At 46.8% G+C, this 25815-nt stretch overlaps 1 protein-coding gene across 1 annotated transcript in view; it reads left to right on the forward strand.

The window, feature by feature from the left end:
* Positions 1-25815, forward strand: part of CERS6 (ceramide synthase 6) — a 350340-nt gene that overhangs the window by 108201 nt on the left and 216324 nt on the right. Inside the window, exon 2 of the mRNA XM_075317290.1 lies at positions 2199-2304. Within this exon, the coding sequence (XP_075173405.1) occupies positions 2199-2304 (106 nt within the window). The remainder of the gene's footprint in view (positions 1-2198; positions 2305-25815) is intronic.

Raw genomic sequence — 25815 nt, forward strand, 5'->3', positions numbered from 1 at the left:
GAGCATTCCTCTCGGTCGGATCCAACTCGCAACTTGTGCGCATGCGTGGGAGTCATGGAGACGTCCGTTCTCCCGCGCATGCGCACTACCTCCGGCGGTCTCGGCTCGCTCCGCCCGCTGGCCTCGACTTCCGGCGCATGCGCATTTTCCGGACACCATCTTTACTTGATTGAAAACAACTGTGCTGCCCCTGTATATAGCGGTCAGCCCCACTCTATTTTCCACTTCCCTTGTAAAAGCGTTCAGGCGAAACAGCTGTTGGGACCGTCCTCCTGCCGCCACCTCCTTCCACTTGTACAGGTAGTCTTTGTTCTTCTCACTTTTCCTCTGTTTTCACTCCCCTTTGACTCACATAACTACTGTGGGTCCAGAGACTTGCTTTTCCTCTCCCTCCTTGTTTTACCTTGGCCGTCATTGTGCTGTACTGCACCTCTCGGCTTCACGACTACTTCCTTTCTTGTACCTACTTGCTTCCTCTCTCTGCCACACGACTAGTCCACTTCTTGAGCTGGGCTGCACACCCTTCTAACTGTTTATATCTGCCCTCTTTTTGTGTCCTTTAACGGGACTTTTCACATTTTTCTTTTCTTCCTCTCCAGCTCTACGACTAGTCCGGGCATAAAGGACCTGATTGTGTGTGTGTATTCTCCTTCCTCTCCAGCTCCACGACTAGTCCGGGCATAAAGGACCTGATTGTGTGTGTGTATTTTTTATTAGCCGTTTATGTGCTATTGGGCACCTCTCGGCTTCACGACTATAATCATTCATTACACACAACGCTTCAGCCTCCTCTCTATTGCCTCACGACTACTCTGGTGGATACTATCTCTTTATACTTCTTCTAATTACTTTGTCTACCTGTTTTTTGGTCATGTACTTCAATCTTTGACTATACATCCTCTGTGGAGGGTCATCTGGGTTATTTACTACCTTGGGGGGCTGGGGTCCATTTTTTGGACTCATACACTTCAGTGATACACCACCCCCCCAGGGTTCCGTTACGGCAACGGGTAGGACTTTACATCATCCCCCCTTTTTGTGTTTTATCCACACCTGCATTCCTCATCCCCAGGTTTCCTCATTTTTTCTATTTTCTGTTCTATTTGATATTGTACTATTTATTCTTATGACAAATGTTGCATCCTCATATATTTTATGTGAATAAAATTTAACACTTTTTGCATACAATTTTGGTGCCATTTTTTCTTCCCTCCTCTTTGTTCAAAATTTGAATTTGCCTACATTGTGTTTTGCGGTTTTGCCCCTCATCAGTGCAAAGTATGAGATCTGATTTGGCCAGGTAAGAGGCTAAGGGCGACTTTGCACACTACGACATCGCTGGTGCGATGTCGGTGGGGTCAAATCGAAAGTGACGCACATCCGGCGTCACCTGCGATGTCGTAGTGTGTAAATCCTAGATGATACGATGAACGAGCGCAAAAGTGTCATTATCGTATCATCGGTGCAGGCTCCGACATTTCCATAATGCCGGTGCAGCGACAGGTACGATGTTGTTCCTCGTTCCTGCAGCAAACATCGCTGTGTATGAAGCCGCAGGAACGAGGAACATCTCCTTAACTGCCGCCAGCGGCTATACGGAAGGAAGGAGGTGGGCGGGATGTTTACATCCTGCTCATCTCCGCCCCTCCACCGCCATTGGCCGCCTAACGTGTGACATCGCTGTGACGCCGCACGACCCGCCCGCTTAGGATGGAGGCAGGTTGCCGGCCAGAGCGACGGTCGCAGGGCAGGTGAGTGCATGTGAAGCTGGCGTAGCGATAATTATCGCTATGCCAGCTATCACAAGATATCGTACCTGCGACAGGGGCGGGGACTATCGCGAGCGACATCGCAGCATCGGCTTGCGATGTCGCAATGTGCAAAGCCCGCCTAAGACTAGGATCTCAACTCCTTTTCATCTCTAAACAGGCAATTTACATATTTAATTTCACAAAGGAGCATGCAAGACATTTAAGTTTCCTCATACTACTCCAGTCCTCACTCTCCACAAGGAGAAACCTTACCCCTTAGATATAAATATGTTGTTTGTTTTTTCTTCTAGAGAATGCCTTAATCTCACATTTTGTATATCTGGATGATGTGGAAGTATAATATTCAGATATATATTGTGTAAATAATATTAACCCCCAATATAATTGAATGCAATAATTAAGAGTTTTGTCTTTTATTTCTCCTAGGTTTATAGCAAAACCGTGCGCTTTGGCTCTTAAAATTCAAGCCAGCGGACCACAGAAAGCTCAGCACAATGCCATTCTGGAAAAGGTGTTTACTGCAATCACCAAGGTAAAGATCAATAGGAAAATGTATTTTATTTATAGTTTTGTATTGTCAATTCTATTATTAGACAACTAGAATAAAATAAAAAGCTAAGAAAAAATATACAGCGGGTGGAATAAGTATTAAACACGTCACCAATCTTCTAAGTAAATATGTTTCTAAAGGTGTTATTGACATGGATTTCTCACCAGATGTTGGTAACAACCCATCCAATCCACACAGGCAAAGAAATCAAACCATAGATGTCCAAAAATTAAGTTATGTGTAATAATGAGAATTGACACAGGGAAAAAGTATTGAACAGATAAAGAAAGAGAGGTGTAAAAAGCCATGAAAAGTTATGACACCAGCTGAAATATATCGGTAACTATAAAGCAATCCTGACAGTGAAAAATAATATAATTGAGTTTAACTAATTGCTTATAAAAAAGGTTTTTCATTACCAAGGTGTCACACAAGAAACACCTCATGTTGGGTAAAACCAGTGAGCTGTCTCAGGACTTTCACAACCTTATTGTGGCAAAACTTACTGATAACTTTGGGTACAGAAGAATGTCTAAACTACTGAAGACTAGTAAGTAATGTTGTCACCATAATATGGAAGTGAAAATAATACCTTTTCACCATAAGTTGGCCACAACAAGGTGCTCCCCACAAGATTTCAGACAGAGGAGTGAAAACTATTAAGAGAAGAGTTGTCCAAGAGACAAGAACCACCTGTGGAGAGTTACAGAAAAACCTGGATTCAACAGGTATAATTGTTTAAAAAAAACCACAATAAATAATGCACCCCCCCTCTATGACCTGTGTGCACACTCACCATACAAGATGTCATTGCTGAACATAAAGCATGTTCAAGAGTGTGTAAAGTGTGCTCAACAACATTTAGACAAACCTGTCAAATACAGGGAGAATATAATGTGAGACCAAAATTGAACTCTTTGGATGCCATAATTCACACCACATTTAGAGACCAAAAGGCCACTGCATATCATCCCAAAAACACCAACATTTAAGTTTGGAGGTGGGAACATCAAGGTGTGGGGCTGTTTTTCAGCATACGTCACAGGCAAGCTTCATATGATTGAAGGAAGGATGAAGGGACAAATGTACAGAGACATTCTTGTGAAAACTCTGCTGCCATCTACAAGGATGATGATCAAAAGAGTTAGGACATTTAGCAAGACAATAATCCCAAACACACGGCCAAGGAAACTCTCAATTGGTTTCACAGAAAGAAAATAAAGCTGCTAGAATGGCCGAGCCGATCACCAGACCTGAATCTACTAGAAAATGTATGGAAGAAACTAAAGCTCAAAGTTCATAGAAGGAACCCACGGGACTTTCAGGATTTGAAGAGTGTTTGTGTGGAAGAATGGCCCAAAATCACACCTGAGCAATGCATGCCACTAATTTCTCCATACAGGAGGTGTCTTGAAACTGTCATCACCAATACAGGCTTTTCCATGAATTATTAAATGAATTTTAGTAAGCATTGTAACATGGCAGTGGGTATGTATCACAGAGGGGATGTAAACCTGGATGTCTTGTTTGGTAGTTTTAGTGCCACAAGTCTTATTAGGGAATTGAAGAGGTTTACAGATAGCTGGAGAGACGGGCAGATCTGTCTTTCTACGTACTCCCACCCATGGGTGTGTCTCATGTTTTTAAATTGGCGTCTATTTGTTTAACACATAGGCAGTGTGTGGAGGTAAGAAGGCCTCCTGTGAGGAGTCTCTGGTCTGGAACTTATGTACTGGACATACTGAATGTACTAAAGCGCCGTGGTTTAGAATATATATTCTGTTTTTCCTGCATTGAAAGGTTATTTATTTTCTGTATTGGCGGCGTGCTTTATAGAGTGCAAATAAAGCAACCTGGACATTTTATTCAAAGTGCATCCCGTGCCAACCTCAATGGGCTTATGTAATATAATGTCATACATTATTGTGAAGGTAATATAATGTGAACTGTGATGTGTCCTGTGTATACCAACATAAGGTATGATGCATAGTGAATAGCAGTGCTATATGTTGGATAAGATAGAGTTAAGTGCTGGAAATGTATTATAAAGCATGTGTATTGAATTGTACACTGACAAGCAAAAGGGTAACAATGTTTTGAACTTTTGACTTTCATGCTCCATATCTCATCATCCATTACAGCTTTGAGTGTGAGACTACTCTTTTTTTTTTATACATAATCATCTTGGCTATCTCATACATAAATTTGACTTGCAAATATTTAGCATATGATTAGTTATGCAGATCCCTGTCATGTTACTACATTGTTAAGGGGGCTTTACACGCAACGATATCTCTAACGATATGTCGTCGGGGTCACGGAATTCGTTACGCACATCCGGCATCGTTAGCAACGTCATTGCGTGTGACACCTATGAGCGAGTGTTAACGATCAAAAATACTCACCTTATCGTTGATTGTTGACACGTCGTTCATTTTCAAAAAAACGTTGCTGGTGCTGGACGCAGGTTGTTCGTCGTTCCTGAGGCAGAACACATCGCTACGTGTAACACCCCAGGAACGACGAACAATACCGTACCTGTGTCCCCCGGCAACAAGGTGGGCATGTCGTTAATGTGGCTGGTCTCCGCCCCTCCGCTTCTATTGGTGGGCCGCTGTGTAACATCGCTGTGACGCCGCACGAACCTCCCCCTTAAAAAAGAGGTTGTTCCCCGCGCACAGTGACGTCGCTAGGAAGTTAAGTATGTGTTACGCGTCCTAGCGATGTTGTGCGCCACAGGCAGCGATTTTCCCGTGACGCACAAACGACAGGGGCGGGTGCTTTCACGGGCAACATCGCTAGCGATGTCGCTGCATGTAAAGCAGCCTTTACTGTTTTGCTCCAAAAAAAAATAAATTATTTTTTTTTTATTTTGTTAGTATTTTGTAAATCCGTCTTTGGTTTTCAACACTTCCTGAATTCTTCAGGGCATGCTTTCGATCAGAATCAAGCATGTCTCAACTGAAATCTGATCCCAGGTCTCTTCTAAACGTTCCCAATGTTGGTGGATACTGGTCGGCTCTCTTAGGGATGTATACTGCTTTTTCTTCAACTCTTCCTACAATTGTTTGATTGGGTTGAGGTCTGGGGACTGTGGGGACAATCCAGCACCTCTACTTCATTGTCATTGAATCATTTCTTCACCAATCTCAACTTATGGTCAATGTCCTGTTGGAACACTGTATCATCCTTTTCATACCCATAATAGTGTATGAAGTAACACGTCATGTAGGAAACTTACATATAGCTCAATATTGACTCCACCATCAATCCAGGCTAAATATCCAATGCCTTTAGTTGTGAAACACCCCATATCATCAGATTTTGTCCACCGAACTTGACAGTTCCTTCAATTTCTCAATCTTAGCCAATTTTTCCTTTGCAGATCCATTTGCATCCATCAGAGCCATCTATTGACTTTTGTCTCATCACTCCAAATCACCCAATTCTACTGTCCACTTTTCCTTTTTTGCAAACTCGAGCCGACACTTCTTATGATGATATTGAAGTTGAGTCTTCTTCACTTTTTTACGGGCCACCATACCAGACTTGTGTGCCGTGCGTTGCACTTTGTTCGCATGGATGTCTGTGATCTCACTATTATGAACCATATGAGCCGACTCCAATGCCGCATTTGTCGCGCCAGAACTGACAGACCTTGTGATGGTCCAACTTGTTGAGTCTGATATTTTGCCTGGGCATCCACCTCTTAGTTTTTGAATGAATGGACGGACTTCATTTTTTATTCTTCCAGCTGTCATGGCCTCATATGTTGCAGTTTGTCAATTTTCTTGATGGAGAGACCAATTTCGATGACCTGTTCCTCTTTTCTTGGGTAATCTTCTTCATGGCTGCTCCTCATTTCGAACCAAAGACCTTTAACTTGGGAATCAATCTAATTAATTAGGCGGTACGGTGGCTCAGTGGGTAGCACTGCAGTCTTGTAGTGACCCAGTGGGTAGTACTGCAGTCTTGCAACGCTGGGGTCCTGGGTAGAGTTGAGCGCGGTTCTAGGTTCGAGGTTCTCCAGTTCTAGGCTCGAGTGATTTTGGGGCCTGTTCTAGATCGAACTAGAACTCGAGCTTTTTGCAAAAGCTCGATAGTTCTAGAAACGTTCGATAATGGTTCTAGCAGCAAAAAAACAGCTAATTCCTAGCTGGCTTTCCGCTGTAATAGTGTAAGTCACTCTGTGACTCACACTATTATGACATTTCAGTGTATAGTGTGCGTGAACAGCGCCTTCAGATCACTGCTGTTTGTATAATGGCGATCGCCATTTTTTTTTTTTTTCCTTGTCTTCCTTCCCTAAGCGCGCGCGTCTTGTGGGGCGGGCCAGCATGTCAGCCAATCCCAGACACACACACAGCTAAGTGGACTTTTAGCCAGAGAAGCAATGGCATGTGTGATAGGATGTCCATGTCACATGTCCCTGCATTATGAAACCGGACATTTTCCTCCAGGACGCCATTATCTCTTCTGCGTCCTTGGTGTCAGACATCACTGGCGCATCTCCGTCCTTTGTCCTATCGCCGATACTGCTGTATGCGCTCCATACACAGCGCTGGACAGCTTAGGGAGAGCACTTTCTATAAGTCCTTTTAAGGGCTCGTACCGGCAGGGTCAGAGCCATAGGTGACAGGTCCTGAAAACAGAGACAGCGCCTGTGTAGCTAAGGTCAGGGATTTCGTCGCTGCATTTCCCCATTAGGAGGGAATAGAAAGGCAGGCTTCCATTCCTCTACCCAGAGCCCCACAATCCTGGCACTGTACCCTCCTGTCCTCTGCACACTCCAACTCATTATAACTAAGCCATTATACTAGCAAACACTCAGTGTACCTAGTGGCATCCTAAACGTGGCTATTGGACTTTTGTCTAGTCCCACTAGTGCAAAGATATTTGCAGCACCTCTGCCTGCATTGCACACTCCAACTCATAACTAAGCCATTATACTAGCAAACACTCAGTGTACCTAGTGGCATCCTAAACGTGGCTATTGGACTTTTGTCTAGTCCCACTAGTGCAAAGATATTGCAGCACGTCTGCCTGCATTGCACACTCCAACTCATTATAACTAAGCCATTATACTAGCAAACACTCAGTGTACCTAGTGGCATCCTAAACGTGGCTATTGGACTTTTGTCTAGTCCCACTAGTGCAAAGATATTTGCAGCACGTCTGCCTGCATTGCACACTCCAACTCATAACTAAGCCATTATACTAGCAAACACTCAGTGTACCTAGTGGCATCCTAAACGTGGCTATTGGACTTTTGTCTAGTCCCACTAGTGCAAAGATATTTGCAGCACCTCTGCCTGCATTGCACACTCCAACTCATAACTAAGCCATTATACTAGCAAACACTCAGTGTACCTAGTGGCATCCTAAACGTGGCTATTGGACTTTTGTCTAGTCCCACTAGTGCAAAGATATTGCAGCACGTCTGCCTGCATTGCACACTCCAACTCATTATAACTAAGCCATTATACTAGCAAACACTCAGTGTACCTAGTGGCATCCTAAACGTGGCTATTGGACTTTTGTCTAGTCCCACTAGTGCAAAGATATTTGCAGCACGTCTGCCTGCATTGCACACTCCAACTCATAACTAAGCCATTATACTAGCAAACACTCAGTGTACCTAGTGGCATCCTAAACGTGGCTATTGGACTTTTGTCTAGTCCCACTAGTGCAAAGACATTTGCAGCACGTCTGCCTGCATTGCACACTCAAACTCATAACTAAGCCATTATACTAGCAAACACTCAGTGTACCTAGTGGCATCCTAAACGTGGCTATTGGACTTTTGTCTAGTCCCACTAGTGCAAAGACATTTGCAGCACGTCTGCCTGCATTGCACACTCCAACTCATTATAACTAAGCCATTATACTAGCAAACACTCAGTGTACCTAGTGGCATCCTAAACGTGGCTATTGGACTTTTGTCTAGTCACACTAGTGCAAAGATTTTTGCAGCACGTCTGCCTGCATTGCACACTCCAACTCATTATAACTAAGCCATAACTAAGCCATTATACTAGCAAACACTCAGTGTACCTAGTGGCATCCTAAACGTGGCTATTGGACTTTTGTCTAGTCACACTAGTGCAAAGATATTTGCAGCACGTCTGCCTGCATTGCACACTCCAACTCATAACTAAGCCATTATACTAGCAAACACTCAGTGTACCTAGTGGCATCCTAAACGTGGCTATTGGACTTTTGTCTAGTCCCACTAGTGCAAAGACATTTGCAGCACGTCTGCCTGCATTGCACACTCCAACTCATAACTAAGCCATTATACTAGCAAACACTCAGTGTACCTAGTGGCATCCTAAACGTGGCTATTGGACTTTTGTCTAGTCCCACTAGTGCAAAGACATTTGCAGCACCTCTGCCTGCATTGCACACTCCAACTCATAACTAAGCCATTATACTAGCAAACACTCAGTGTACATAGTGGCATCCTAAACGTGGCTATTGGACTTTTGTCTAGTCCCACTAGTGCAAAGATATTTGCAGCACGTCTGCCTGCATTGCACACTCCAACTCATTATAACTAAGCCATTATACTAGCAAACACCCAGTGTACCTAGTGGCATCCTAAACGTGGCTATTGGACTTTTGTCTAGTCCCACTAGTGGAAAGATATTTGCAGCACGTCTGCCTGCATTGCACACTCAAACTCATTGTTACTTACTAAGACATTATAATACCAAAAATTGAATAAACTTAGTGGCATACAAGAAGTGGCTGTTGTACTCCATTAGTGCCCCACTGGTGCAAATCTATGTGCAGCACCTGTGCAGGACACCCTCCTGCTCTGTTTTTAATAAGCTATAATGATAGCAAAAAATACTGCCATTTAGTGGCATCATAGAACTGGCTGTTGGACTCCTTTATTGTGCCACTGGTGCCAAGCAATCTCAAGCACCTCTGCATTCTACCCTCATGCACATTTAGCTATGCTAATTTTATAGCAAACTCAGGGAATTCCTTGCTGCATTTGATCATTAGGAGGGATAGAAAGTGAGGCTTCCTTTACTGTCCTGGTACCCACAGAACACGGCCACTGTACCCATCTGTCCACTTTTGCCACGCTATTTAATTTGCCCAAAGAGCTGACTCTTTTTCTGCCATCCTAAAATTGTCTGGAATACTAAGTTAGTGTTCCTTTGCTGCCAAGCAAGGTACAACACATGTGCACTCTACACTCCTTTCCATTTCTGGAATGCAATTATTAACTGCAGGTAGTCCAGCCAATCTGTGATGAAGGTGCAGGCGTGGATATAATGTAGCCTGCATCCAATGTTGGTTCTCTCGATGTCTGACAGCTCAACAATACCTTCTGTTTCCACTTCCAAAACAAGTGATGACCTGCCAATTACACTCCCTGTTGCGGGTAAAGGGGTGGAAGTTCAGTGTGAAAAACCATGTGTGACTGCTGTCCCCACAGTCACAGAGGATGAAAAGCACGCAGATGCACTTGATGGGGCAGGCGGTGGTTGCACAGGCACGCTAGGCCGCATTGTAGCACAGTGAAATTCACATTGCGACTTATGCTTCATTTTAAGTCGTGTACAGGGTGGGCTCCCCAGTATGCAGCAAAACCAGGCAACAGGAAAAGGACTCTAGGCAGTTGGGTTGATAAATGATTGTTTAACTTTACCAAAACAAACAATAAGAACTATGCATACAATTTAAATAATAGAACAATCTTTTCTGTTGCCTACTACCTGCTAATCCCTCTGCGTAGCAATAATTGTGTGTTTGTGTGTGTGTGTGTGTGTGTGTTTGAACACGACTTACCAGTGTCGCATCACAAGAGCCTCCAAGTTATCTACCTAAACATAGTCAAAACACATTACCCCCCCTGAATACCCTTGTTAGCTGAAGCCTCACAGATAATGCAGATGATAACAGTGTGAATGCAAACCACACAGCTCTGCAACACAGTCATGGAAATCTTGAAAAGCAACAGTCAATGCAAACATGTGTTGCTGTCCCTCTATGATTTAAACTGTATGTGACAATTTGACAGTGCAGAGGCAGCAAGTCATATTGTCTATAAATAGTCGGCCTACCCAGAACAGATATGTGTTTTGCTAATAAAACAAAGTGTTGCGTGCCCGCATTATTGTCTGGGCACAACCTACCGTACCCGGGTACTCTGATGTCCAGTTGCCAGAAATACAGACTTTACGCTCCTCTCACGGTAAACAGTATAGACAGCACTGTAAGAATGTTGGTCTGTGGCACAGTATGCTGCTCACTGGCATTACGGGCTCATCATCAAAGTACAACATGACTCCCCTCACAATTGAACGAAGTGTTTCCGCGGTGGCTCCTTGCTGTAACACACACCTTTAGCTTTTCCTTCTGTTCATAGACAGCATCTCCAAGTCCACACCCGAAGAGCAATTTGATATTGCTATAGTGACCAAACAAAGGCAGATCCAAAATAACAGCAGCCCCTTGTGTGTAGTCTGCAACAATGCATGCAATGGCAAATTAGCATGTTGCATTGACAGTGGCTAAAGCTGAGCAATACACCTTCACGCTATCAATTCATATCCATGTGACACTTCATGGAGGAACTACTCAAAGGTGTGAGTTTTTGCCTTCTACTTACAGATTGTTGACAAATCTTACAGATTCCATGACTTGGGTGATCCTTTGCGATGTCCAAAAATTCACAGGCTAGGCAAGGCTTACAGCCCATGCGACCTGCATAGCCAACACGACTTCTGCTCAGAGTCAAAGTTGTGGTCCAGGATTCAGTTGTTGACGTGCTTCCAGTACTTTGTCTCTGGCCAGGAAGACGCAACGTAACCTCGTCGTCAGTAGCATCCTCCTCCACCTCCTCTGCTGACCTCATCGACTGGCTGACTTTGGTTTGACAGTAAGTGTGGTCTCCAACCTCATCAATAACCCTGTGTGTTTTCATTCCCCTCGTCCTGAGTCCTCCGAGACAACCTCTTCCTGCCCTGACCGAATAGTAAAGTTGTCATTCCAATCAGGTATCTGTGCTCCTCATCATGTTCCCCATTGTCTCCACCAGGAGGATTTACTTTTTGGAAATGAGGGTGTAGATTAGGCTCAGCACCTTCTTCATCAGGGCCTGGATCCCACTCACAAAGCTTCTGGCCATCTGCGCAGATCATTTCCCCTGTCTCATGGAACTCCCTACCTCAACACGTCAGATTATCTGCTACACCCACAAGCTTCAAACTGAATCTGAAAACTCATCTGTTCAGAAATGACTATAACCTTCAATGACACCACCACCATACGTACTTGACGCTCAACCTAAACCACTCCTACTGTCTCCTCCCAAAAATCCTTTAGAATGTAATCCCGCAAGGGCAGGGCCCTCTTCCCTCTGTACCAGTCTGTCTATAGTTACTTGTATATGTATTCTGTATGTAACCCCCTTCTCATGTACAGCACCATGGAATCAATGGTGCTCTATAAATCAATAATAATAAAAATAATAATAACTTCCTTGTCTGTACTCATTGCAGCTTTGGAGCAGACCTCTGATTCCCAGGCTATAGTGCGACTGAACAGCTATGCAAACTCAACCATCTCTGTTACCCCATACTCAGCAGGGCTGGTGGAAACTTGAGAGCTGTTAGGAAGCAAGTGCGATTGGATTGACACCACAGAGGAATGGAGTATTTGGGATCTTGAAATTGGGGTGGAGGAGAGGCCACTTTATGGAGCACTTGAGATCCATTGAAGCAGCTGCTGTTTTGGCCTCATCTACATTTGTTAGCGATGGTTGTGTCCGTGAAAAAAAGGATCATATCAGATTATCCATGGGAAGAAGTACACCTGTTCTTTTGGATGGTATTTGTTGTTACAAAACCTGTAACCTGAAGCCTGCTGCGGTTTCATTTGCGCCCAGGCGTCAGCTGCCATTTAGGGCTGTGCCTTGGGTTGTCCAGCTGGCTACTTTCTCCTCCACGTCTAAGTGTGGAGAGGCAGCTAGTGCGCATGCGTGTGCCGATTTACCCCAGCCGCAGCCTAACTACAGTGTTTCGCCTAGTGAGTATGCTCTGCCTGACTGTGCCATTGCTAAGGCTAAGTCTTCATTTCGGGATACAGAGCATGCTCCCACACTTAGTGCGAAAAGCCTCTTTGCACAGGTACTTGCATTCCGTGCCGGGTCTAAGTCCTGTTTTGTGCCTAGACACCATGCTAAAGATGATAGTCTTTTTTCAGAGACTGTATTTCATGCTACTGAGCATGCTCAGGCACTTACTGCATCAGAGACTAGGTCCGGTAATGAACTCTTTGGCCCTGCCCCTGATGTGGGGGTCCCATATAGACCACAGGGCATCAGGTGTCCTGACGATGTGGCCAGGCCACTCCCAAATGGCTTGCAGAGGCCCACCCCTATGACTTGTCACCGCATTATTGATGGTCAGACGATGACTGGTGAGGTGTTTGGGTCATGGCAGCCATGAGGTCATCATTGAAGTTGCGGTTCCAAATAGGACGCTAGTTATGCCACTCATGACGTGTCACTCTGCTTTTGTCTCCAGGAGGTGCATTGTGGTTCACCCTGGTTTGGGGCGGACCCAGATTATAAAAGGGGCTGGAGCCAACAAGGAGGTGTGCAGTCTTCTATTATGCTCCGAAATAGCACACCTCCATGTGTTGAACCCATTGCGGCTTTAGGCCAGAGGTAGGCAGGGATATGGCGTCGATGCAGGCCACCACCACAGTTGGTAATGCAGAACGGTTAAGACCAGCTCCTGTCCTACCAGTCCTGCTTGTGCAGCCCAGTGGCATTAACAGGCCTGCTGCTGCTGATGCGCCTGCTGTCCACAGGTGTGGCCCCTACGCACACGGTCAGCGTACTCAATGGCCCCTGTGTTGTTAACAGGGAGTTCCTGGGCTGGGTGGGCATGTGGACCCTGTGACGCTAACAGGGCTCCCAGTCTCCAGATCCGAATGGCGTCTAACTCGGTTCAGGCTACTATTAGTTTCATAGCCACACAGCTCTGTATCCTCCACCAAACCTTCCAGTTGCCAACCTCTCCTTTTCCATCTGGGAGCACGGTGGACACTGACTGCTGATGGGGATATATACCTTTCTCTTTCTTTTCTTATTAATTTTCGTTATATAGCGGTAACATAGTATATACCACCTTATCCAAATCTGCCAGTCCCACCGTAACAGATGGTGTTTCTTCAGGAAATGTTACTGTTGCTTAACCACCAAATCCACGGACCAAAACTTTTTTCCCCTTTCCAACACACCTGTTCCCCTTTCCACCAGCATCTGTCCTTTTTCAACTCATTTTGGTATATGACCAAAAGTGCAGCTCTGCAGGGACACCGTACTCAACGCCATCTCAGCACAGCAGCCAGCCCTCGGTCCCTCAGATGTGGACAAGTAAAAGACCATTTCCTCCTATCCATGACAAAGCGTTGAGATTCACTCTGTGCAGCACTGGTGTTTAGTGGAAAAGCAGATCTAAGATTGCGTACCACATTCTGCAGATACTCCTGTATACGTGCGTCCATTTCTATGGCAGGAATTATTTCGCCAAATTTTGTCTTGTACCGGGGATCTAACAGTGTGGCAACCCAGTAGTCAGGATTACTTTCAATTCGTACAATCCGAGGGTCATGTTGTAGGTAGTGCAGCAAGAAGGCGCTCATGTGTCTTGTGCATCCAGGAGGACCAAGTCCTTGGTGTGTTGGTGGCAGAGAGGTGAGAATCGTGCCTCCTTCCTCTGCCCTCTCCCCACAACCTCGCACAACCAAAATGTGAGCAAGCTCTCACTCATCTGCTGAGTCTTCCATGCCCATCGCCAGTTCGTCCTCCATTTCTTCATGGGCTCCTGCACCTTCCTCAACACTTTTTGCTGATACTATGCGCCCTTGTTAATCCCTCTCCCTCACCATGACTGCCGCCTAGGTGCCGCTGACCATCTGGACCTCGTAGATCTTGTTATCCCTTCCGCATATGACTCCTCCTGTACTTCCTCCCCTTCCTCTTGTCCCAACACCTGACTCCGAATAATAATTACAGTGTGCTACATCTTGTAGATGACCAGAATTGTCACGCTGAGAATGGCATCGCCAGTGCTAAACATCTTCGTCGACATTTGTAAACTGTGTAGCAGGGTGCATAGGTCCTTGATCTGACACCACTCCAGCAGCGTGATCTGCACCACCTCTGGATCAAGTTATCCCAGGCTATATATCATAACGTATTGCAGCAGGGTTCGGCGGTGCTGCCACAAACGCTGCAACATGTGCAGATTCAAATTCCTGCGTGTCGGCACATCGCATTTCAGGCGTTTAACCACCAGACCTAAAGACTTCTGTAGCGACGAAAGTTGTTGAGCTGCTGTGTGCGCACGATGGAAGTGAGCACATAGCAAGCGTGCCCGCTGCACAAGGCCATGTAGGTCGGGATGGTGTTTTAAAAATTGCTGGAGAATTAGGTTCAACATGTGAGCCATACAAGGCACGTGTGTCACATTGCCCTGACGATGGCCCGCAGCCAGGTCTGCATCATTGCCGCACACGGCTGTTAAGTCACCAACGGAGTCCGCTCCGTCAATTTGTACTCCGGTCGCCAGGTGACAACGTGTTCCTTTCATGCATAGTGCTGATGATGGGAGAGGAGTCGATGCCAGCGGCGCAGGTGGACGCAGGTTATGGTCACCCACTGGGCTGCATTACCTTGACAGATGCAGAATCTCTGGCTGAATGTAGCTGGTGGGTATCTCACAGATGAAATACCATCATTCAGCTACAACCAATGGGAAGACACCACACCCTTTTTTATGCCCATCCTGTCTGCAGACCACTGCCAGACATAGCTATGAACCTCTGGTTACTTTTACCCCCAGTTCAGTTTTATGATTTTGTGTGCTTGTTACCTGACTACTTTTCCTGCTTGCTGTTTATGTACCTTGTTGGCCGATCCGCATGTCACCTCTGCTTGTTTTCTGATTAAGTCCTGGCCGTCCCATTCTGTTCCTGTTCCTCAATTAATGTTTTGACCCTGCCTGACTACTATTCTCTGGAACTGCAGCCTTCCACAGGTATTAATCACCTTGGGCCCTGTGTAATTCCTAATCCCTGTATAGGGGTTAAAGGGTTTCAGGGTTCTGGAGGTCCTGCTTGGTGAGTGGCTTCCCTCTAGCCTATCATTTACAGCCCATCTGAGTGTGTGGATCAAGGAAGGCGTTACACCGTGCTCTCTGCAGAAGGCCATGTGGGCCAGGATAGTGCTTTAAAAATTGCTGGACAACCAGGTTCAACACGTGAACCACACAAGGCACGTGTGTCACATTGTCACAGCGAAGGGCCGCACCCATGTTTGCATCATTGTCGCACCCGGCCTTCCCTGGCTGCTGGTTGAGTGGAGACAACCATTGATGAAACTCGGTCTCCAGAGCTAACCGTCCACAACTTCTCAGCGGTGTGACTCACATTTCCCATACATTTCAAAGTAAACCTTTGACCGCCTGATGGCATTGAGCTCTGCTGCCAGCATAGTAAGGAGGTGTGTGGTATTCCTTGTGCGCAGTTACAAGGAAGGGTGGCCTGACCACACAGGGTTTGGGCCAAGGTGGAGGACCCACACGAGGTTGAAGAGGCAGAAGCAGTGTATTAACTTCTACATACAGAAGAAGGATTGACACAACTCGTGGGGATGGCAAGACTTGTACAGCAGACCCTTCTCCATCTCTCCCCACAGTAACCCATTGCCCAGTCAGCGACATGTAACGCCCCTGTCCATGCTTACTGGGCCAATTATCTGTGGTGAAATGCACCCTGTCACACAGAGTTTCTCAAGGAATCAGTGATGTTTAGTGCGACATGCTGGTGTAGCGCGTGCACGCCTTTGTTGGAGAAGGAGTGGCGCCTGGGCATCGGCTCTTGGGGCACTGCGATGGGCATAAGGTCTCGAAAATCCTCGGTTAAAAAGGTTGGAAAGGCAGCATTTTGGTAGCCAACAGTTTCCAGATGCTGAAAGTCAACCTCTAAGCCATGTCATGCCCTTCTAAAAGCATGTAAAACACAGTAAGGGGACTCCAACCACAGTCTCCCTCGTTGCCACTAATTGGGCCACACACACCCCACTTGACTGGCATCAGTTGACCCCCATTTTCAAGCTTACAAAGATGCTTTGCATGAAGCACTATCAAAAATACGCGTGCCTTTCCCGTCCCCTGGCTGACCCAGGGGAAGAAAAGTCCTCTGAGAGCCATGACTTGTTCATCTTGGTTCTTTTAGAAACACAGCGAGGGGACTCCAACCACAGTCTCCCTCGTTTCCACTAACTGGGCCACACACACCCCACTTGACTGGCATCAGTTGACCCAATTTTCAAGATGAAAAAGATGCTTTGCATGAAGCACTCTCAAAAATACGCGTGCCTTTCCCGTCCCCTGGCTGACCCAGGGGAAGAAAAGTCTTTTGAGAGCCATGACTTGTTCATCTTGGTTCTTTTAGAAACACAGCGAGGGGACTCCAACCACAGTCTCCCTCGTTTCCACTAACTGGGCCACACACACCCCACTGGCATCAGATGACCCAATTTTCAAGATGAAAAAGATGCTTTGCATGAAGCACTCTCAAAAATACGCATGCCTTTCCCGTCCCCTGCCTGACCCAGGGGAAGAAAAGTCCTCTGAGAGCCATGACTTGTTCATCTTGGTTCTTTTAGAAACACAGCGAGGGGACTCCAACCACAGTCTCCCTCGTTTCCACTAATTATGCCACACACACCCCACTTGACTGGCATCAGTTGACCCAATTTTCAAGATGAAAAAGATGCTTTGCATGAAGCACTCTCAAAAATACGCGTGCCTTTCACCTCCCCTGGCTGACCCAGGGGAAGAAAAGTCCTCTGAGAGACATGTCCACATTGTCAGTGGACAGACACGTGTGCTTATCTGCCAGCAGACCCCCAGCAGCACTGAAGACAGGTTCCGAGAGAACGCTGGCTGCAGGACACGACAAGATCCCCAAGGCGTACGTGTCGAGCTCAGGCAATTTATCCAGATTGGAAGCTTAAAATGAGCAGGGCTCAAGTTGCACAGTAATGGCATCGATGTTTCCTTGCATATACTCATATATCGGTGTCTCCTCCTCTTTTTCCTTGTCCAGCTCTTTTGTTTCGCATGAGTATATGTCCTTGTCACTTTCCCAAGTGTTTGTGTTGTGTTGTGAGTTGTTTATCACCTTTTGGACACCTTTACGGGTGTTTTCTAGGTGTTTTTATGTGTTTGTGATTGCCTGCCATTGTTTCCTATGCAGTTCGAGTTCGGTTCGTCGAACGTTCGACGAACCGAACTCGAACGGGAGCTCCGTTCGGCGAACCGACCTCGAGCCGAACCGGGACCGGTTCGCTCATCTCTAGTCCTGGGTTAAAATCCCACCAAGGACAACATCTGCAAGGAGTTTGTATGTTCTCCACGTGTTTGCGTGGGTTTCCTCCGGGTTCTCCGGTTTCCTCCCACAATCCAAAGACATACAGATAGGGACACTAGATTGTGAGCCCCAATGGGGACAGTGTTGCCAATGTATGTAAAGCGCTGTGGAATTAATAGCGCTATATAAATGAATAAAATTATTATTAATTATTAAACACCGAGCTATTATAGAATGTGAGAACAGGTTGTAATTTGTAGTATACAGGAAGAAAAAGGTTTTTCAACCACCAGGAACAAAACAATAACAATGAAAAAATCTGCATAACTAATTGTATGCTAAATAGTTGCAAGACGAATGTATGTATGAGATCACCAAGATGATTCTCTATGAAATGAAGGTCGTCTCACATTCGAAGCTGTAGTGGATGGTGAGCTTGAAAATCAAAATTGCAAAACATTGTTACCCTTTTGCTCATCAGTGTAGGTGACAGACGAACTGTGCCCAGCAACAGACTGTAGGGGCAGAAGGAGTTCATGTTTGAACTAACCCATACTAGAGGAGCTAGTCTACAGGGAAAGACACAAATTCTGTTAGAACATCAGATACAGCCCAGCAGTTGACTGTAGTAGATCTAAGTCTAAAGGGAAAGCTGTTCTCCTTGCGGAGACTGACACACCATTCCAGCATGCCAGTGGTGAGGAGACTTTAAGCTGCAATGCTCCTCTGGGAAATATGCAAATTGTCTCTTCACTGAGGAAGTCAAACTCTAGAGTTTGTGTACTTCCTCACTGAATAGACAATTTGTAGCAGACCTAAGATCTAATCAGCAGCAGATCCGCATGGCGTGGGTGTTCTAATGGAGAGGAGATCTATAGACAAGATAGTGTGATTCTAACTAGTGAGCAGAGCCATCCTTACTACAGAAAGAGTGACTGGAGAAGAATCTGAAACAATTGAGAAAGTGAGTGACCGGGAGGGACTGATCCCTATTGAGGGTGTTCAGCACAGTGACCCTTAGTAGCTTATAGCTGGAGGAATGACAGGCCCAGGAGTGTGATAGATGAGAAGAGGGCCCCTGGCCAGAGTTCAACAGCCGTCAATCCTAGTACGAACATATTGGCACCATCACTTCTTGAGGGAAATGAAATAGAACCTCGGGGAGGACAGAATGACTCTAGAGGACTATGAAGTCAAGTTGAGCTGGGTGATGGTGAATTGTGCAGGCCTATGTGAAAGAATAGAAACTGGAGAGATGGAACATACTGAAGGAATATGTCTCTAGTTACTCTGTAATGCAAATGGTACATACTAGACGAAATGTGCCCTGTATCATGTGTATACAGTGTGTCCACCCACATCCTGTCCACCGCCATTAACTTGAGAACGGCGGCAGCTATAGGCATAGAAGTGGTGTCTAGGTATAGTAAATTAGCCATGCTCTACACAATGAAACCACCTATAGCGCCACCTGGTGGAAAACAACGGAGTTAGCATTTTTATCTCAAAAACAGAACAAGATAGAGAAAAAAACTGCATTACAAAGTTGTAGGGCATCATCAATTCAATACGAATCGACACCTTGCATACAGAAATGCTATGATATGAAACCCATGACCCCCCAAAAAACATTGAATGCTGGTCGCTCATTTAACTTTGATGCTCATAGTGGCCACCGTCAGCTGCAATGCACATCTGGACTCTGGACAGCATACTGTATCTTGCTGCACGTTGTGCAATTTGGTAGGTGACACATTTGCACAAGCATCTGTGATACGTTGTCGTAGGTCCTGCAATGTTGGTGGAGGGGTCGCATACACCTGCTGTTTGATGTGACCTCACAGAAAGAAGTCCAATGGGGTCAGGTCAGGTGAGCGTGGAGGCCACTCCACACAGCCACCATACCCAATGACTTGTAGGAAGGTCTCCATGAGGTATCGCTTCACGTCCGCAGCCTTGTGAGTTTTACATGTTCTAATCATAGCATTTCTGTATGCAAGATGTCGATTCGTATTGAATTGATGATGCCCTACAACTTTGTATTTCACGTCTTTTCTGTATCTTGTTCCGTTTTTGAGATAAAAATGCTAACTCTGTTGTTTTCCACCAGGTGGTGCTATAGGTGGTTTCATTGCGTAGCGCATGGATACTTTACTATACCTAGACACCACTTCTATGCCTATAGCTGCCACCGTTCTCAAGTTAATGGCGGTGGACAGGATATGGGTCGACACACTGTACAGCTGCCATCAGCCTTATGTTCAGTAAAATCTTTGTGTTTTTAATGAAGCGGTGATTAATATCTGGTCCTGGTCAGCAGAGATCAACGGCACCATGCGGCCTGCAAGGACGTGTCATACTACTGGTAAAAGATCACACACCCAGGCAGGACCACATCTTTCATGTAGCGTGTCGAGATGTCCAAAGCCAATCCATATGTCATGATTCGCCTCCCTATCCACATGGCTAGGGGGCAGAGCCTTCTCTCGGGCCTCACTTCCGGACCCTGGATGCCTTAAAAGCTGACATTTCCAGTGAACCAGCGCCGGCTATAAGCTTAGCTCTGCTTTGCCTGTGATTGCTGGTCCTGTGAGTGATATCCTGATCTGTCTGTTCCTGTGCCCCCGTGCCCTTGTCTGTGTTCTGTCTCCTGGTCATCCCTCCTGTCCTGTGTCCCCCCTCCTATTCCCCACTCGGTTGCTTCCTCCGGTACTGACCTTAGCCTGACTTTGACTTCGCTTCTGCTTGTTCCTCCGGTCCTGCTTCTGCCCGTACGGTGTTTGACCCAGCCTGTCTGACTATTCCTCACATACCCTGCAGTTCTGCCTCTCAGCTGTGAGCTGTGCTAATTAGGCAGTGCATGAGAACATTGTGCATTTCCTCCCTGGTTCTCATTGCTCTGTGTAGTGTCGTCTGCTGCAGAGCTCTGGCTCCCCCTGGTGGCAGCATTACAGTATAGCCGGCCCCAATAGGCTTTATCTCCCATAGGGGAAAAAAAAAAGAAGCCATTTAATTCTTGGTAGTGGGATCCAACTTTTCAGGATAACAGACTGTAATGGATCCACTCAGTACTTTGTGTGAGCAAGTAGCCAACCTTACGCAGCTGGTGCAGGATTTGGCTGCAGAGCATCGCACCCTGGTAGCTTCACACAACATTCTGCAGAGTGAGGTTTCTGCTTCTGCGAGGGCCACCTCAGTGGCAGTTACCTCACAAACCGTAGGACAGCATAGTCCCACTGATGTCCAACTGACCTCCCCCAAACCCACGGTGATGCTCCCCGATAAATTCTCGGGGGAGAAAAACCTATTTCAGACATTTAGGGAGAGTTGCAGGCTTCTTTTCACTCTCCGGCCTCGGTCCTCGGGGAATGAGACCCAGCGGGTGGGGATCATCATGTCGTTACTTAGAGGGGGTCCCCAGACCTGGGCGTTTTCCCTACCCCCTTCGGCCCCGGAACGGATTCGGTTGACCTCTTCTTTGACTCCCTCAGTGTGATATATGATGAACCTGACTGTGTACGGGAGGCTGAGGACAGGATCATGTATCTCACTCAGGGAAACCACACTGCTGAGCTATATTGTTCTGAGTTTCGGCAGTGGTCCACTGAGGTACGGTGGAATGATTCTGCACTCAGGTGCCAATTCCGGAGAGGTCTTTCGGACTCCCTGAAAGACGCTTTGGCTCTGCACCCTCCTCCCAGCACCTTGGATGATGCGATCACGGAGGCAGTTCGTATGGACCGCAGATTACGGGAAAGAAGGGGAACCATGCTTGAGATTCTGCCCCCTCTACCTAGGGCACCTTCTTTGCCGGCTATGGAACAGATGGAAGTCGGAGCCATCAGTCCTGATGAGAAGGAGAGGAGAAGACGCCGGGATCTCAAGCTGTGCTTCTATTGTGGACACCATGGACACTGGAGGAAAGACTGCCCGGCTTGCCCCTCCGCTAAACAGTCGTCGGGAAACTTCTAAGTCTGGGTAACGGTCGAGGAGGTTGCCCAGACTATCAGGTATCTTTCCTCTCCTCCAATAAGATACTTCTGAATGTCGACCTCCGGGTCAAGGAGTCGGTCTGGTCTGCTACTGCCTTTGTTGACTGTGGGTCCGCTATGAACTTCATTGACTCTGAGTTGGTCCAAAGATTAGAGTTAGGGACAGTGAGGTTAGAAGGACCCATTCAACTCCTGGCAATTCATAAAACACCGCTGCCTCAAAACCTCATTCGGTTTGCTACAGAAAAATTTACTCTGGTGATCGGGTCTCTGCATTCTGAAACTATTTCTTGTTCTGTAATGGCCAATCTCCCTGCTGGATTAGTGTTGGGGTATCCATGGTTAAGGTTACATAATCCCGTTATTGATTGGGAGTGTCGTACCATAGTCAAATGGAGTCCTGCTTGTCATAAAAGGTGTTTACAATCTGTACCTGTGTTCTCCGTAAGTCCTGAGGGTCTTCCGGAATACCTGAGGGACTATGGAGACGTATTCTCGGAAACAGAGGCCGAGGTTTTGCCGCCTCATCGCCCATATGACTGTGCCATTGATTTACTTCCCAATACCAAATTGCCCAAGGCCCGTTTATATCACCTCTCGGGTCCAGAAAGGGCTGCTATGAAATCATACATATCTGAGAGTATACGTAAAGGGCATATCCGTCCTTCTTCTTCCTCTGTGGCTGCTGGGTTCTTTTTTGTAAAGAAGGACGGAGGATTAAGGCCATGTCTCGATTTCCGAAAATTAAACAAAATTACTGTGAAAAACACGTATCCGCTTCCACTCATCCCTGATCTCTACAACCGACTCTCTGAAGCCCGGTGGTTTACCAAACTAGATCTCAGGGGGGCCTATAATCTTATCCGTATTAGAGAAGGGGATGAGTGGAAAATGGCCTTTCTGACGTCAGAGCGGTTATTCGAGAATTTGGTGATGCCTTTTGGTCTAACAAATGCCCCTACGGTGTTTCGAAATTTCATCAACGATATCTTCTCTGATTTGCTTGGTCGTTTTGTGGTCATCTATCTCGATGACATTTTGATTTATTCTGCAGATAGAGATACGCATATTATGCATGTTCGCACAGTATTACAGAGATTACGTGATAACCATCTGTTTGCCAAGCTTGAAAAATGCGTTTTCTCTGTTCAGGAAATAGCCTTTCTTGGGTTACTCCTTTCTCGTGATGGGTTTAAAATGGACCCAGGAAAGGTGCAGGCTATTGTGGATTGGGTGCAACCCAGGGATATCAAGGCGCTACAACGCTTTTTGGGTTTTGCTAATTATTATCGAAGGTTCATTAAGGGGTTTTCTCAAATTGCCAAGCCATTGACTGACCTTACACGGAAAGGGGCGGATCTGCAGAACTGGTCGCAAATGGCTGTTCAGGCCTTTCTTGAGTTAAAGGACCGGTTCATGTCCGCCCCAGTCCTGGTACAGCCTGACCTTGAGGCGCCGTTTGTTGTTGAGGTGGACGCCTCAGAGGTGGGGGTGGGAGCTGTTCTCTCTCAGGGCCCTGCTACTCTGACTAATCTGCGACCATGTGCGTTCTTCTCCAAGAAATTCACTCCAGCTGAGAGGAACTATGATGTGGGTAACCGTGAATTATTGGCGGTAAAGTTGGCATTCGAAGAATGGAGGCATTTTTTGGAGGGTGCTGTTCACCGTATTACTGTCATCACTGATCATAAAAACCTCGCGTATATCGAGTCCGCCAAGAGATTGACGCCTCGACAAGCGAGGTGGGCTCTTTTCTTTTCTAGATTTCATTTTTGTATTACTTTTCGGCCGGGGTCTAAAAACGTGAGGGCAGATGCACTGTGTCGTAGTTTGGACCCGGTGTTACCTCCAGAGCCTCCTTCCTCCATTCTTCCACGAGGGGTGGTGGTCGCTGCCTTGTCGTCCGAGTTAGAGGCTGAGGTCAGGGAGGCCCAGTCCTCAGCGCCATCTTCCAGACACTAAACTGTTTGTCCCTTTGCACCTCCGGTTACGAGTACTTCAAGAGTTCCATGAGTCCGTACTTAGTGGCCATCCTGGAGTTACAGCCACTCACAGGGCTGTTGCTCGACTGTTTTGGTGGCCGTCTCTTCACTCAGATGTTGCTCGGTTTGTGTCTGACTGTGCTACATGTGCCCGTGCTAAGGTATGTCGTAACCGGCCGGCCGGGGAACTGGTTCCATTACCTGTTCCTGAAAGACCATGGACCCACTTGTCCATGGATTTCATTACGGACCTCCCTGTCTCAAATGGTATGACTGTGATCTGGGTGGTGGTGGATCGTTTTAGTAAACAGGCACATTTTGTTCCCCTCTCCGGTCTACCTTCTGCTGCGACCCTTGCCAACCACGTTATTGACCAGGTGGTTCGGTTACATGGGTTGCCCCTGAATATTGTGTCTGACAGGGGGGTACAATTGATTTCTCGGTTTTGGAGGGCCTTGTGCAGGCGGTTGGGAATTGAGTTGTCCTTATCGTCCGCCTATCATCCTGAGTCTAATGGGCAGACGGAAAGGACGAATCAGACCCTTGAGCAAATCCTGCGGTGCTTGGTTTCTGCTCAGCAGGAGGATTGGTGTACGTTTTTGCCCCTTGCGGAGTTTGCATTCAATAGCAGAGTCCATCAGTCTACGGGAACTTCTCTCTTCTTCTGTAATTACGAGTTTCACCCTCACTTCGGGACCTTCTCTAGAGTAGATTCGGGGTGTCCAGGGGCCGACTCCATCATTCAGCATCTGGGGGAGGTGTGGAAGGAGGTACGGCGGTGCATCGTGACGGCTCAACAGTCCCAGAAACGCCAAGCGGACAAACGCCGTTCTCTGGGACCCCCCTTTCAGGTCGGGGACAAAGTGTGGCTGTCCACTCGGAATATCAGGCTCAGGGTTCCGTCTGCTAAGTTGGGTCCTAAGTTTATAGGGCCCTATGAGATCATCGAAGTGATCAACCCAGTGGCCTTTCGGTTGCAACTGCCCCAGACCTTGCGTATTCCCAATGTATTTCATACCTCCTTGCTTAAGCCATTTGTCCCTTCGGTGGTGGATTCTCAGACCCCACCGGCTCCGATACTGGTGGACGGTGAGGAGGAGTACGAAATTCAGCGTATTATCGACTCTCGTTGGATTCGTAGCTCCCTCCAGTATCTGATTCATTGGAAGGGTTACGGTCCGGAGGACCGGTCCTGGGTGCCGGCTCGCTCCGTGCGGGCCGATCGGTTAATTGCGGCTTTCCACCGTAAGTATCCTGGGAAGCCTGGGGGTCCGGTGCCCCCCCCCCTTGAGGAGGGGGTACTGTCATGATTCGCCTCCCTATCCACATGGCTAGGGGGCGGAGCCTTCTCTCGGGCCTCACTTCTGGCCCCTGGATGCCTTAAAAGCTGACACTTCCAGTGAACCAGCGCCAGCTATAAGCTTAGCTCTGCTTTGCCTGTGATTGCTGGTCCTGTGAGTGATATCCTGATCTGTCTGTTCCTGTGCCCCCGTGCCCTTGTCTGTGTTCTGTCTCCTGGTCATCCCTCCTGTCCTGTGTCCCCCCTCCTATTTCCCACTCGGTTGCTTCCTCCGGTACTGACCTTAGCCTGACTTTGACTTCGCTTCTGCTTGCTCCTCCGGTCCTGCTTCTGCCCGTACGGTGTTTGACCCAGCCTGTCTGACTATTCCTCACATACCCTGCAGTTCTGCCTCTCAGCTGTGCTGATTAGGCAGTGCATGAGAACGCTGTGCATTTCCTTCCTGGTTCTCATTGCTCTGTGTAGTGTCGTCTGCTGCAGAGCTCTGGCTCCCCCTGGTGGCAGCATTACACCATCGTCCGCGACTACCTCCCTATGCCGAGCTACAATGACACATAACTAAATTTACGGACATCTATGGTTTGATTTCTTTGCCTGTGTTGATTGGATGGGTTGTTACTGACATCTGGTGAGTGAGAAATTCATGTCAATAGCAACTTAAGAAATATAGTTTCTTAGAAAATTGGTGGTGTTTAATACTTATTTCATTAGCTGTATCTAATGCAATGGGAATCTAGTTTTACTAGGAATTACACTTTCTTCTCTATACACTGTATATTATGAAAAGAAAAAAATTACACTGCGGTATGAT

Source organism: Anomaloglossus baeobatrachus, chromosome 7 (genome assembly GCF_048569485.1).
Source record: "Anomaloglossus baeobatrachus isolate aAnoBae1 chromosome 7, aAnoBae1.hap1, whole genome shotgun sequence".
Taxonomy (NCBI): Eukaryota; Metazoa; Chordata; class Amphibia; order Anura; family Aromobatidae; genus Anomaloglossus; species Anomaloglossus baeobatrachus.